Here is a 13260-nt window from a genome sequence, read left to right as displayed (position 1 = left end):
GTGGTCAATTTCCATGATTGAGAGCATTCAGAGGGGTCAAGTTGAGGTCACACAAAAGAGATTAAATTGTCGACACAACAGGTGAGACTGGCTACCACTGTTTATTTTAATACACTTTTATGCAAATTTTAAATTGTGTTCAACCATATACACCAAACTCACCCAAACTCCTGAAACATCCAAGAAAAGGAAAAATGTGTCCAAGCAAGGAAAAACGCCATTTCTTCAAAGGCTGGAATAACTACAGAGGCAGCCGCGTCATTACACACAATGCAATTACGTCATACATCATACATTTCTATGAGTCATGTTGAATGGAATGGTGGCATGTGCCTCTATTCTAGCTAACAACAAAGCTGAAAAAATGAATATTATCTGTTTGTTTTGTTTGTTTTACCCGTACGAGACCTTTCTGTGACCTTGACATGTGACAAGGATCTACCTTAACTTCTTTAAGTCGGAGTTGAGAGTTGTGTGATGTTTGAAGGCTCTCCCTTTAAAAAAAACTGAGATAATGATGCATTTTCGTGTTTTTGATTTGCCCATGTGACCTTGAGATTCGACAAAGGTCAACAAGACTTTAACCGTGTATGGGGGCTATTAAGCCCAAAAATGTGAACTTTCAAGGTTCTTGCTTTGAAAAACTCTGAGAAAAAGGTTATGTTTTTTTTTTTACCCACACGAGACCCTGCTATGACCTTCACATTTCTCAAGGATCAACCTTGAATTCTCCATGTTGAACAATCATTAAGCAAAAGCGTTGTTTGAAGTTTGAAGGTTCTAGCTTCAAAAATCTCTGAAAAAATATGTTTCATCCGTTTTCTGAACCACATGTGACCCAGCCGTGACCTTGAAATCTGACAAGGGTCAACAAGACTTTTACCATGCATGGGGGCGATTAAACCCCAAATGTGTGTGAAGTTTCAAGGTTTCAACTTAAAAAACGTCTGAGAAAAATATACATTTTCCTTTTTGGACAATGTGTTGCACGCAAGACAACACGACAAACGCTCGTGTTATCATTCTTTTACTTTAAGGTCGACTTGCGTGCCCGCTCTTTCGCTAATCTCAATTAAAATTCATCTTAGAAGTTCGGTTTTATTACGCTTTTAATTAAGAAGATTAAACTAAGACAACAAATAGTTAGTTTTACCCATTAAACTCGATAAGGTAGTGACATTTTATGTTGAACGCAAGAAGGTGTCGCACGCAAGATCTGAAAAGATGTTGACGACATAATTTCAACACTTGATAGCGCAATCGTGGTTCGTGATTTCTTCACAAATTTTGAACACAGAATGTGTCACGTGGTTCCGTAAATGAAGTAGATCTTTGTACATGTAAATTTTGTTTTTAAAAGAAAATAACCGTTAATTACCGAACATTTTGTCGCACGCAAGATATGACGAAATTTTCAAATCGTTTTCAAAAATGCTGTTCAAAAGTTCTGCAGTCTTTGCTGGATTACTTGAAAGACAGCAGTTTGATACACCGTTATCGCTTGACGTGTCGACATCAATTCCAGAGTTTTTGAAAAAGAAATTTAGTAAATATCTGCGATTGAAAAATGTATGCCGTGATGACGAATCATCTTGCGTGCGACACCTTAAAATTCGGTTATCGAAAAAAAAAAATTCTCTCGAGATTTAGATTTGACGTTTGGTCTCGTCTGTAAAGCGATGTTTCAGGCATTCAATCAAACTAAATGCAATTCATTTGTGCTTCTTGTTATTTTTCTGTGGCATATTCAAAACACGAGGTATCACGATGTCCTTTTTCAGATGGCCGGTTTTGGCGTTATTTTTGACTTTAAACAAAGATAACTTCAAAACCGTTCAAGTCAGACACACGAAATTATGTCCACTATCTCTTCGCACATTCATCCACACACACACCAATTTTCAGCAGACACACGTTTTTAGAAACATTTTTATTGTAAAACAAAGTCGTCTTCTGTTCTGTGAGCACCTTTTGGCACTTAGTCATATACATATATATATACGGCTTCTGTGTGTGTGTGTGTGGGCAACACCTGTGGATTGTAGAGTTCTGTTTGTGATGGGGTCTGGCGGCTTTTGTCTGTATGTTCTGGCATTTGAGAAGCCATAACAGATAATATAGGGCTTAGAAATAAGCTCTAAAATTCTCAATCCTGTTTGACAGGACTTCGCCTTCAAAGGTGATTGTGGTGAACCGCCACGCTGTCTGTCTCTGTCTCGCGATTCACCCCGGCAAAGCCGGGTATTCCTCTAGTATATATATATATATACCATATTACAATTTTCTTACGTAATCAAACATAATGTCTGGACGTAAAGTACTCAAGATAGAAAGAATTCTGCCTCTTGTTGAGACAAATAGACTTCCATGTAGACTTCTGACATAATTAGTTCACATTTATAATCAAGGGTCATGCTTTTCATGCACATTGAAGTGTCAAGGGAAGTAATTTTAATCCATTATTCTGTTTAATTAAGCCCATTGTTTGTAATACCCAGTATTGACGGACTGTGATGATATCTTCTGCTATGGTCTGTTGAGACAGTGATATCAAAATCGAGACAGGAGGTCGAGATTTTGATATCACTGTCGAAACAGACCAATAGCAGAAGATATCATCACACAGTCAGTCAATGTTAGATATATTGCTAATTCTCTGGACATTTTGTATTTACTGTAAAGAAATTACAAAAGTATTTGTCTCAGTTTTGGCTGTTCCATATCCCTCCCTCTGATTATTATTTCTTTTTGTTCACTCTTTTCTTGTACTTTTCAGTATTTAAAAATGTCTTTTCTTTCAAAAAGTCTTTAGTCACTTGCTCAACTAAATTCTGGGATCATTACATTTTCATATATATATATATTTGTTTGTTTTTAAATTTAGGTGTTTTTGTTTTTGAAGTGGGGAAGCAATAAAGAGGTCGTCGATATCAAAACTGATATCGACGGAAATGTCGTCGATATCACTTTTACAATGAGCTCAGTTTTGCGCAATTGACCAGTGGAAATCCACGTAACATATGAAATAGCAATATTCATTATTATCCTAATGGGCTTCTTCATGAAATATGGTCAGTAAATTATTTTATGTCAGTGGAAATAGGAATAAATTCACAGAGCATTTACTCACTTTTTCTTTTTCTTTTTTTTCTTCTTCTTGTCTAATTCCTTTTTGTCTATGGAGTCTGGTGTCTGTCCCAATGGCGGTTCCTCTGCACCCTCCCCCTCTCCTTCTTCCTCGTACTGTGTATCTGTAAGAACATTACAGACTTTGTAACACAAGTGCCATGAAGCAAATAATTATATATATGTATATATCAAAGTCAATCGGTCAACCTGAAACTAAAATATCAACACTCAAATCCTGGGATCAGTTACCACCGAGACTAGTAATTAAATTAAGGCTTGGTTAGTCAAAACCGGAAGACCGAGACGTGTCGCACTTAATGTCTCCATGAAGCACGGAAACATTTGGACCGATCTTGTTTAATTGTTTTCCGCATATTGTCAGAGTAAACACAACGTATAGATCTATAGATATTCTCAGATTCAGGAAATGATAAAGAATACAATGCAACCATTTTTGAAACAGTTATTAAAATTTCAATTGTAATTAAAACTTTTAGAATTTTAATGAACAAATTGATTAGTTAATTTTGTATGCTTACACACTGAAATGCAACCCCATAATCAAAATGATTAACAAATGAGGTCCACCACAAAGCCATCTCAACTTATTGTAAAAGCCAGATATAATGTCATCAGAGATCTATATTAATACAGTATAACAAAAAAATATGAGAGAAAAAACTGGAGAGTCAATATCATCTGGAAGACTTCACATACATGTACTGTGAAGCTTCATGACAATCTGTCCCATAGTTTTGGGGGAATCACTTTACACACACACACACACACACAATCACCTTTGTCTTGATTCCCAGCTATTTGGAAACATTCATAAAACTTGACTCAGTCAATTTAAAAACGAGGACGCTGAAGCGTGATTAACCATTCTGTCAGTCGATTGCACTGAAATAAACTTGGCCAAAACATTATTGCAACAACTTTCGCACGCTAACAAAAGCGGTAAAACGCAATTCATTTTAGTTCAACTTTATATGCTGGAAAAGGTAATTATGTCCACCGTTTATATCATTTGTCCGATCAGTGGTAATTTGTATAGGCATCCCGTTACAGCCTGTCAAACAAGGTCACCCCTAAAATCGACCTGACAAAAACCATAGCCCCGTGTTTTAAAATCTGCAAAAAATCAGAATGTGCACTTACGAAACACTTCTGACTACCGTTAGAAAGGCCATTCAATTTCCAGTTCAAAGCATTTTGTTTGATGCACCTTACTTCTCTAGTCTTTGGGTAGCCTTTTGACAAAGGCGGTAGGGGTCAACCGTTTCAGAGGCCAAAAAAGGCATGTTTTGCGACCATTTTTGAGGGGGTCCTCCACTCAAAGAGCCATATCTGCTCAACTTCTCAATGAATTGATTTAGAAATTTCAGAGGTCATGACTAATAGGCTGACCAAAATCTGTGTTGATTTTGGTGAACGTGTATACTTAGCGTGTCCTATTATGCAACGTTTCTGAAAGACCTAAACAAATATTCGTATTAATTCAGGGTTTAGGGACACAAAATCGTGACATTGCATGCTAAGAAATAAATGGTAGGGGCAACTGGTGCCAAAGTTTCAGGCAGATCTGAGTGCTGGTATTATATTTGATGCTACCCAATGCTTGCAACTGATTGGACTATTGATGCAGAAAAGTTATTTTTATCATACAAACAGTCATGCATCTCTTCTCCATATAATTGCAGAAAAACTACACCAGTCCAAAAGTTAAAAAAATGACGCCTAGTGCTGCAACTAATTCAACCTATAATACTCTGAATTATACAGAAAAAGTCTCTCTTACCTTGGTCTTCAGGCCCTGCCTCCCCTTCCCCCAGATCCTCATCCTCTGGAGGGGCAAGCAACAGCACACTTCTCTCATCATCCTGCAGTGTCAGCTCTTCTGCTGAGTTTCCTGTTGGCGCCTGGTACTCATCTTCATCCGCTTCTGTTTCAGATTCTGAACTGCTGCTGCTGGCAAGATCATCTCGATCTGTATCCATTGTGAAACACTAGTCTTTCAGTTCTTCAGTCAGGCAGTTGATTGTAATTCACTGTGTGCACCTCATGATCACATGACACAAAAAGAACCGAAGTGCCAAGCGTGTTGAAATCAGTAGACTATTTTTGTTCAGGTGGTCCCACGTCTGGTTCTTCTTTTCTTTTTTTGTATAGTTGCTGTAATTACAACACAAACAGCACGCTTAAATGCTGAAGGTAAAGTGCTCAAAGCCAAGTACAATCAAGTCACTCAATCTTTTATTTTATGCTTGAATGCATTGTGGGACAGTTGAAACCTGATCTACGGCTTGGGAAAATCTTGCAGTGGGATGTGCTCCAGAATCTGTAATGGAATAAAATAATCCTCAGTAAAAGTTCAAAAACAATACAAGCAAAATAAACAGGAATCAAATCAGACTGTTCAACTCTATAAAACAACAGTTGCTCTTTTAAATTTACAGCACAAATCTGCATTGTGTCACTGCTTGCTACCTTCTCTAGTATTATAGCACCTGGTGAGAACTCGCAATGTTTAATGTGTGCTTTTGGCATAATTTGACTCCTGTTGCAAGGACACCACAACATTTTAAGTCAAAAAGGGTATGTTCTGAAATGGTATGTCACACAGACTATTCAATCATGCAATAGACCTGAAAAGGGTGTGTTTTGATAGAACCAGATTAACCTTCAGACTATTTAGGATGCCTGACACTGACAGATGACCACTACTATAGTTGTGATTTTACTCTAAAGACAGTAATCAGGAATATATATATATCAGCACAAAACTGACATTAATTACTGCAGTCTTAAAAAAAAATTAAAAAAATTGGTCCTGCTCTGAAAAATGGGTAGACGATACATCTCTCATTCTGTTCATTAAACAACCATTATACAAATTTAACTTTTAAGTTCAACATATGTTAGATGCTACAAATTTAACTTTGAGTTTGACATTATATGACAACAACACTTTTAATGCAATAATGGAACTTGGAAGTCAAAGGGTCTTCATTTGAAAACAACATGACAATGTGTACTAAGCAAAGAAAACATAAAACATACATGTACACTAAACAAGGTCGCAAAACACACATCATGTACACATCACCTACCCCACTCCCATTCCACACGACCCCTTAAAAAAACTTAAAAAAACATCAACAAAACACACACATACACACACACACACACACACACACACACACACACACACACAGAGCAGGCAAAAAGAAAGAAAGAGGAAAACAAATTCGACGAAAGAGAGAGTAGGTGAAGCTTCAAGCTCACTTAATCAAAGAAGCATTGTCTGAAACAGCAACAGAGCTGTAACTGTGTCAGCTTTCCGAGATAACACTGGTTACAGTTGAGGTCCCACAGAAAATAATCCTGCTAATCTATTGACAAAGTTTGTAAAAGACAAGAAGCATTCAGTGCTATTTCGTAAAAGTTCAGAAAGATCACAACAAACCTCTCTGCACAAGGTTGGTCCCAAACTGCGTAGCGGCTCAGCTGAAGTTGACAAACTCAGCCGACAAACATGTCCCGCCGCGTCCATATTGTTTAAACATGGCCGCCGTGAAGTTCCGCCGAGAAAAGAGTGCGATAAGTTTCATTATGTCTTCATGCCGTTAAAGCATAAACCATGTTCAAAATGCAGGTTTCAAGGGTATTTGCATTGAATAGCACACTAAGAATTCAATGACAGTGTCTAGTCATAACAGTAACATGCATGAAACGGTGAACTACTTTCTTACTCGTTGCTGGGTATTCCAAAGTAGTTACAGCAAGTAGACAGTGGTTCGCTTGAGGCATTTTTCGGAAATAGTTGAAAAATATAGGTCCCTGCCCTCAGTAACAAAAAAAAGAGAGAAAAGGTCAGGTAAAATAAATTATTGATAATAAAAATAAAAGATTAATTTTTTTAAACCACCCTGCGGCAGTTGATTTCAAAAGCGCCACCAAAATCGATGCCATAAGAGTCACACTAGAATAAAAATAAAAACAAGACTCGTGGTAAGGTATTGGAAAGTTTTAATATTAACAAAACAAGACGTTCCAATAGCTTACCATTTTTGTTTATGGTTTCTTGATATTGAAACGTTACTGGCAGACTATCTGCCGTCACTGATCAGGGCTGCCCCAACAGTGATCACCTACCGTAGCTCAGTAGTTTTATCATTTTAACAAGTCACTAAGAGTGGAAAAGACATTGAAGCGACAGGCCTGTATATATGACTTGTCCCACCAAAGTCAGGACTTGTATTGTATTCTAAATTATTATTATGCGCTCTCCCGCATCCGTTGCGAAGATGACCAACAGTGGTCCCTCGCGGCAACGTTGAAGATCCAGATCCAGATCCAGATCTGTTTTTGGATTTCCGTATCACGTGCACACTAGATGAAAAAAGCGGATCCAATAGGCAAATCAGTTAGAACTTGAGATCGGGGATGATTTATCCTCAAAAGTATAGCCACAGCACATGATGTGTGTCCCTGCCCCTGTAACATGGGACACTTGAGACAAAAACTAAAACCGTCTTCACATAGTTCTTCCGACGGTAAATGTTGCAATTTGAAAGTGTATGTTATTTTGCATGTGTTTCAGATTTTAAAAAGAGCAGGGGCGGACGAGGGGGGGGGGGGGGGGGGGTTTCTGGGGTTTCCGGAAACCTCCCCCCCCCCCCCCCCAGCCAAAAAAAAATATAAAAAATTGGTATTAGGCCTAATCAGTGACAAAACCTGCTGCCTGAAACTGGTAATGATCATCCTCAGAATGCACCAGATTGCACTATTTTGCATCCTTTTTTTCAAAATTTTCCGGGGGGGGCATGCCCCCGGACCCCCCTAGCAAGCTAGGCGCTTTGCGCCGTCGCCGCTCGGCGCTTCGCGCCTTCACACCCATATCTTAACAATATACTTTTGGACACCCCCCCCCCCCCCCCAGAAAATGAACTGATCCGCCCCTGAAGAGTATCTGAAAGCATTTATGAGAAATGAACAAACAAAGACGGGCAACTGGTTGGTGTTCCATCATTCAGTTTGAGACTGAAATGACGATCGTTACCCGTTTGACGTGAAATATGTAGCTAATTTGCTTTGACAAAGAAACCGGATTAAAACCGTGACACAGAGATTAATATAGTTTGTCAAATAACGTTCAAAGAAGACAGTTTGTAGCTCCCATTTACATCAATATTAACCAGAGCCCCCCGTTTAGTGGCGCGGACGAGCTTTCCCGGATCAGTTTTAATAGGAAAATTGGACACGGTGTGTAACGATCATTATACATCGATTTCCAAGCCATTTGTGCCAGAACAAATAGGTCACACCAATCATAGTTCCAGACAAAATGCTGGCACAGAAACACGCTGAATAGGAATAAACCAATTCAGAATACAGGAGTAGCCTACATCGTTCGCCCGACATAACAACATTTATGTGAAATCAGTGGAGACTGTGACAAGGCAGATGAGACACAGTTCACACAATTAACATACAAGCAAAAAACAACAGAGTCAATGCATAGTGTTGCTGCAGTAGGCCACCGAAGTGACAATTATTTTATTAAATTCTGTAATTATTTTACCTTACCTATGTTTTTCAAGAATAGATAGTTAATTGCCCAACCTGTTAATTAATTTAGTTGGGGATTCTCATGGAATCCAACAATTGAATTTCATTATAAAATCTAGAGAGTCCATAAAGCTTTTGGGGCTGTTCCTCCATAACGTTGACAACTGAAACGTTAGTTTGATATTATTTAGATATATGTTTATGCCAGATGCCACAGTCGCCGGCTGCTCAGCCCAAAAACCGCTCAGGGCGAAAGGGAAGTAGTCTGGGACCTGGTGCAACTGTGGACTATAGCCTAAGTTTCGGTTCCAGACCAATCAATAATGGTACTGCACCGAAGCTCAAACGGTGGTGCCAGCACACCCTGGCAGCATGCAGAATAAAAATTGTCAGAATCAAAAGTGAATAGGAGCCAATACGGGCATGTAATGTAATAAACCATGGACAGAATTATGGCATGGACAACCAATCGTTAGAGGCTAACTCATTCCAGTGACAGGAACTAAAAGTACAAGCAAATTTACGAATATATTCAGCAAGGTGACAACAATAATAGCTTGCAATATAATGACACCATGACAAGGATAAGAATCTAAATTTCCATTGCAATATGTAACAAAGGGGATAACTGGTAAACATAGGGATGGGTGGGAGGGAAAATACGAAGAATAAGTCAAAAGTAGAGACAGAGCAAAAATGATGTGGTCTGTAGGTAGACAAAGAAGAGAATGACCGAACGCGGTCAAGGGGAAAGCATCCACGCTAAGCTGGCTGGAACAATCTCTGGCATTGCCCAGCGATTGGTCCATGTGCTACTCATTAATATTCATGAGGTTACAGCAGAGGAATTCCGATTTCCCATAAATGTCCTTGTTACCCACAAGACTTTTTGTGTGAAATAAGTGGAGACAAGGCAGATGAGACACAGTTCACACAATTAACATACAAGCAAAAAACAACAGAGTCAATGCATAGTATTGCTGCAGTAGGCCACCGAAGTGACAATTATTTTATTAAATTCTGTAATTATTTTACCTTACCTATGTTTTTCAAGAATAGATAGTTAATTGCCCAACCTGTTAATTAATTAAGTTGGGGATTCTCATGGAATCCAACAATTGAATTTCATTATAAAATCTAGAGAGTCCATAAAGCTTTTGGGGCTGTTCCGCTGACTTGAATTGCCAGGCAATTGGCTGCGCAGCGCATTGAGGCTTACATGTCTTTATTTTAGGACAGGTTTCACGATTAAATTTCCCTTTACAAGTAGCCTACACACACGAAATTGGGGGCTATAGTTGATGAAAAACAGGTAACTCAGAGAATTATCCCGGGCCGGTGTCACGACCGGGCAAAGTGTCCCACTTCCAAACACCACTTCAAGCCGACAAGGTTGTGACTTGCTTCTTTTTATTTTCGTACCGAAGTCACTTCATACAGAATTCCTGTATGTATTATCTCTCTGAGGAATATTCTTCCTGAAACACCAATGGGTCGTTGTGAGACATAGAGATAGGCAAAGAAAATGTTGATCAAACTGAAGTGGTTTCCCTCTGACCACGTTCTTGCACAGCATCACATGATTTTTTTTTTATGTATACATGTAAGAAGAAAAAATAAATCCAAAAATGTAAATGTAGATAAAATTAATATGTATTTATTTATATGTATGTTTTTATTTTTTTTATATGTATTTATTTATTTGTATGTAAGAAGGAAACAGGGAACATTATTACATGCATAAAACTGTTCAGTTCGAAATACACCCTATTAATACATTTTAGATTCAGGAAATAACGATGAATACAATATGATGAAACCCCTTTTGTGTCTGTTCCTGAATTTTCAATTTTGGGTAAACATTTAAATGTGTTAATGCAACCGGGTCAAAGATTGTTGGACACAAAATTCAAGTACTAATTTGATCACAACCGATCAGTGTGAGCGAGCGGGCGTGCTGCGTCTGTTTCAGTTAGCGATTTCTCAGAAAGTCTTGATGTTTTTAGTGCAATTGTGAACTTTTAGTGAATTAGAGATGTACTTTATGTTTTAAAGGCCAACATCCAAAAGAATTTTTCTCCTGGAGCGACCTAAACTTGAACCCGTCGCTATTCTTGCATGTCTGTTTACTTCGTGCTGCACGCAAAAATGAGCGACTTCCTTGCCGCGTGGATTGACGAAGCTATTTTATTCTCGTGACTGAAAACACTGCAGTGCGTGCAGTTTTTGACGAGCCGCAGGAGCGGCGACTCATATGGTCTCGTCTCGAAAGCTGTCTGTGGAGGCTGCGTGCTATAATAGCCTTGACCCACAAGTCAGCAGCGAATGTGATAAACGGGTTATCTCCCCTGAAAAGCGAAGCAAGCTTCGAAGATGGCGACGATGGAAAAGAGAAGAACTGAGCGAACTGCGAAAGGTGTGTGTGTGATGTGTGTCAGTGTGTGTGTATATGCGCGTGCTGTGTGTGATGTGTGTCAGTGTGTGTGTATGCGCGTGCTGTGTGCGTGTGTGGCTGTGCTTGCGTGAGCTTGTGTGTGTGTGTGTGTGTGTGTGTCTGAGAGAGAGAGAGAGAGAGAGAGAGAGAGAGAGAGAGAGAGAGAGAGAGAGAGAGAGAGAGAGCGATAGTGAGAGTAGGGTATGGTTGTTGGTGAAAGTTGAGTTGGACGCTGGGGTTGGGCGGGTGTGTGTGTCAGAGAGGGTTGTGTGTGTGTGTGGGGGGGGGGGTGGACTGCGTGTGTGTGTTTATTTGTGTGTGTGAGGGTTGTGTGTGTGTGCGTGTGTGGGTTTATTTGTGTGTGTGAGGGTTGTGTGTGTGTGTGTGTGTGTGGGACTGCGCGTGTGTGTTTATTTGTGTGTGTGAGGGTTGTGTGTGTGTGTGTGGGGGGGGGGGTTGACTGCGTGTGTGGGTTTACTTGTGTGTGTGAGGGTTGTGTGTGTGTGTGTGTGTGTGGGACTGCGTGTGTGTGTTTATTTGTGTGTGGTGTGTGTGTGCCTTTCGCCTTGTATTGAGGAAATTAAACTGCGTTTGCGTATTATGTGTGTGTTTGCAAGCGTGCGTGTATGTTAGGCATATCTCAGTAGGTGTGTGTATGTGCGCGTACGTGCAATGTGTGTGCGTGCGCGCGTGTGTTTGTGTATGTATGTATGTATGTATGTATGTGTGTGTGTGTGTGTGTGTGTGTGTGTGTGTGTGTGTGTGTGTGTGTGTGTGTGTGTGTGTGAGATAAACAAACTATCAAGAACAAAACAAAACTGAACAAACGAAATGTTTTCACCCCAACTCTGATTATTGCTTGTTTCGGAGACGACTGTGATTTTGACTTTTTGAGTAAGCCTACACGAACACACAAGCTCAATACAGCCGGCAACAAGTTCGCCGGTCGGGGCAGTGAAATACTATTTCAAATAGATCTATTTCACTAAGAATGTCAATGGATATAGGGCAACATACTTATTTTTTAAATCAGTGATTGATTAGATCGTCATATTTTTGTGACACTGAGACCAAACCATCAAAAAATTAGCAATAGGCCTTGAATCAAAGTCGTGCGAGATCTGACCTTGCTGCAAATGTACGTGTACGACTTGATTGTGTTGACGTTCAACTGGTAAGCTGGGCGATTGCAGGCTTTTATCCAGCGAAGGCAGCGATCTAGATGGTACAGATGCTTTCCCGGTTTCACAAATGGGATGAATTTCACGCCAACACAGCGTTCAGGATACCTATCATCCGTCAGTTTTACATTGTCCCCAAGCACAGCGCTTGCTTCCTAAAACAAGGGAAGTAACTCCCAGAGCCTCGATATGTGGATATGGTTAATTAGCTGACCTGCTGCGCGAGCAGTCACTGCAGAGTTTTGAGATAACTTTGTAACACGTTTTATTTTATGCTCCTCAAGAATACAACTTTGGGCAACGTGCCACGTAAAACTACACGCAACAAGGATTCAGTAGGTACCAAACATGCCTTGGTCAGAAGTAGAATGTAAATGAATCTTTATAAAGAAGTAGGCTACTTCAAACGACAGCCACAGCCACGGTTGGGTTCACGGCATCAAACCGATGCGACTCTCCGTCATATCATACACGTAATCTATCAAATAGATGACTAATAAACATGTAAACTACATGTATACGTCTATCGTCGGACATAAGAAAGGAGAGCTTCCCCCGGGCCTGTGCATGTGTTGTTCGTTGTGCGTGTGTAAATGTACACAACAAACTGACGACAAAACTGAGACAGACCTCTTTCGCATCAGTCTTGCAGAATTTAAAGACGAATACAGGTAAATCGTGCATTATACTAACTGTTTGGTAAAAGTATCAAACGTTTCTTTTTATAAATAAGTGGCAGGCTTACAGGAATACAAAGAGGCGCAAGTTGAAAGTAATGGATATATCTCTGGAAGATGCCATCAGTCCAAGTTGTCAAATGAAATCAAAGATGACAGAAACAGAAGTTTTCCATACAAATGTTGGTGTTTCAAAGGAAGTTGGCATTCTTTCAGATAATGATATAGACGAGGTGGCTGTTTGTTATGAAGTTTCAACAAGCCA

At 39.6% G+C, this 13260-nt stretch overlaps 1 protein-coding gene and 1 long non-coding RNA gene across 12 annotated transcripts in view; both read right to left on the bottom strand.

The window, feature by feature from the left end:
• The window catches only part of LOC138978299 (tubulin polyglutamylase ttll6-like), a 97266-nt gene extending 90536 nt beyond the window's left edge, over positions 1-6730 (bottom strand). For all 11 annotated transcript variants that reach the window (XM_070351035.1, XM_070351047.1, XM_070351063.1 and 8 more), the window contains exons 1-3: positions 6599-6730; positions 4931-5470; positions 3131-3251 (exon numbers count right to left, since the gene is read on the bottom strand). In XM_070351035.1, coding sequence (XP_070207136.1) covers positions 3131-3251; positions 4931-5129 — 320 coding nt within the window. In that variant the 5' untranslated portion in view covers positions 5130-5470; positions 6599-6730. The remainder of the gene's footprint in view (positions 1-3130; positions 3252-4930; positions 5471-6598) is intronic.
• A 1923-nt stretch (positions 6731-8653) lies between these two features.
• On the bottom strand, positions 8654-10748 carry LOC138958383 (uncharacterized). The gene is made up of 2 exons (XR_011453387.1): positions 9542-10748; positions 8654-8850 (listed from the first exon to the last, which is right to left on the bottom strand). It is a non-coding gene; the product is annotated as an uncharacterized lncRNA (long non-coding RNA).
• Between the last annotated feature and the right edge of the window lie 2512 nt (positions 10749-13260).

The sequence above is a fragment of the Littorina saxatilis genome, linkage group LG1 (assembly GCF_037325665.1).
Source record: "Littorina saxatilis isolate snail1 linkage group LG1, US_GU_Lsax_2.0, whole genome shotgun sequence".
NCBI classification, from domain to species: Eukaryota; Metazoa; Mollusca; class Gastropoda; order Littorinimorpha; family Littorinidae; genus Littorina; species Littorina saxatilis.
The sequence above is the reverse complement of the archived record's forward strand: the minus strand, read 5'-3'. Positions and strand labels throughout refer to the sequence as shown.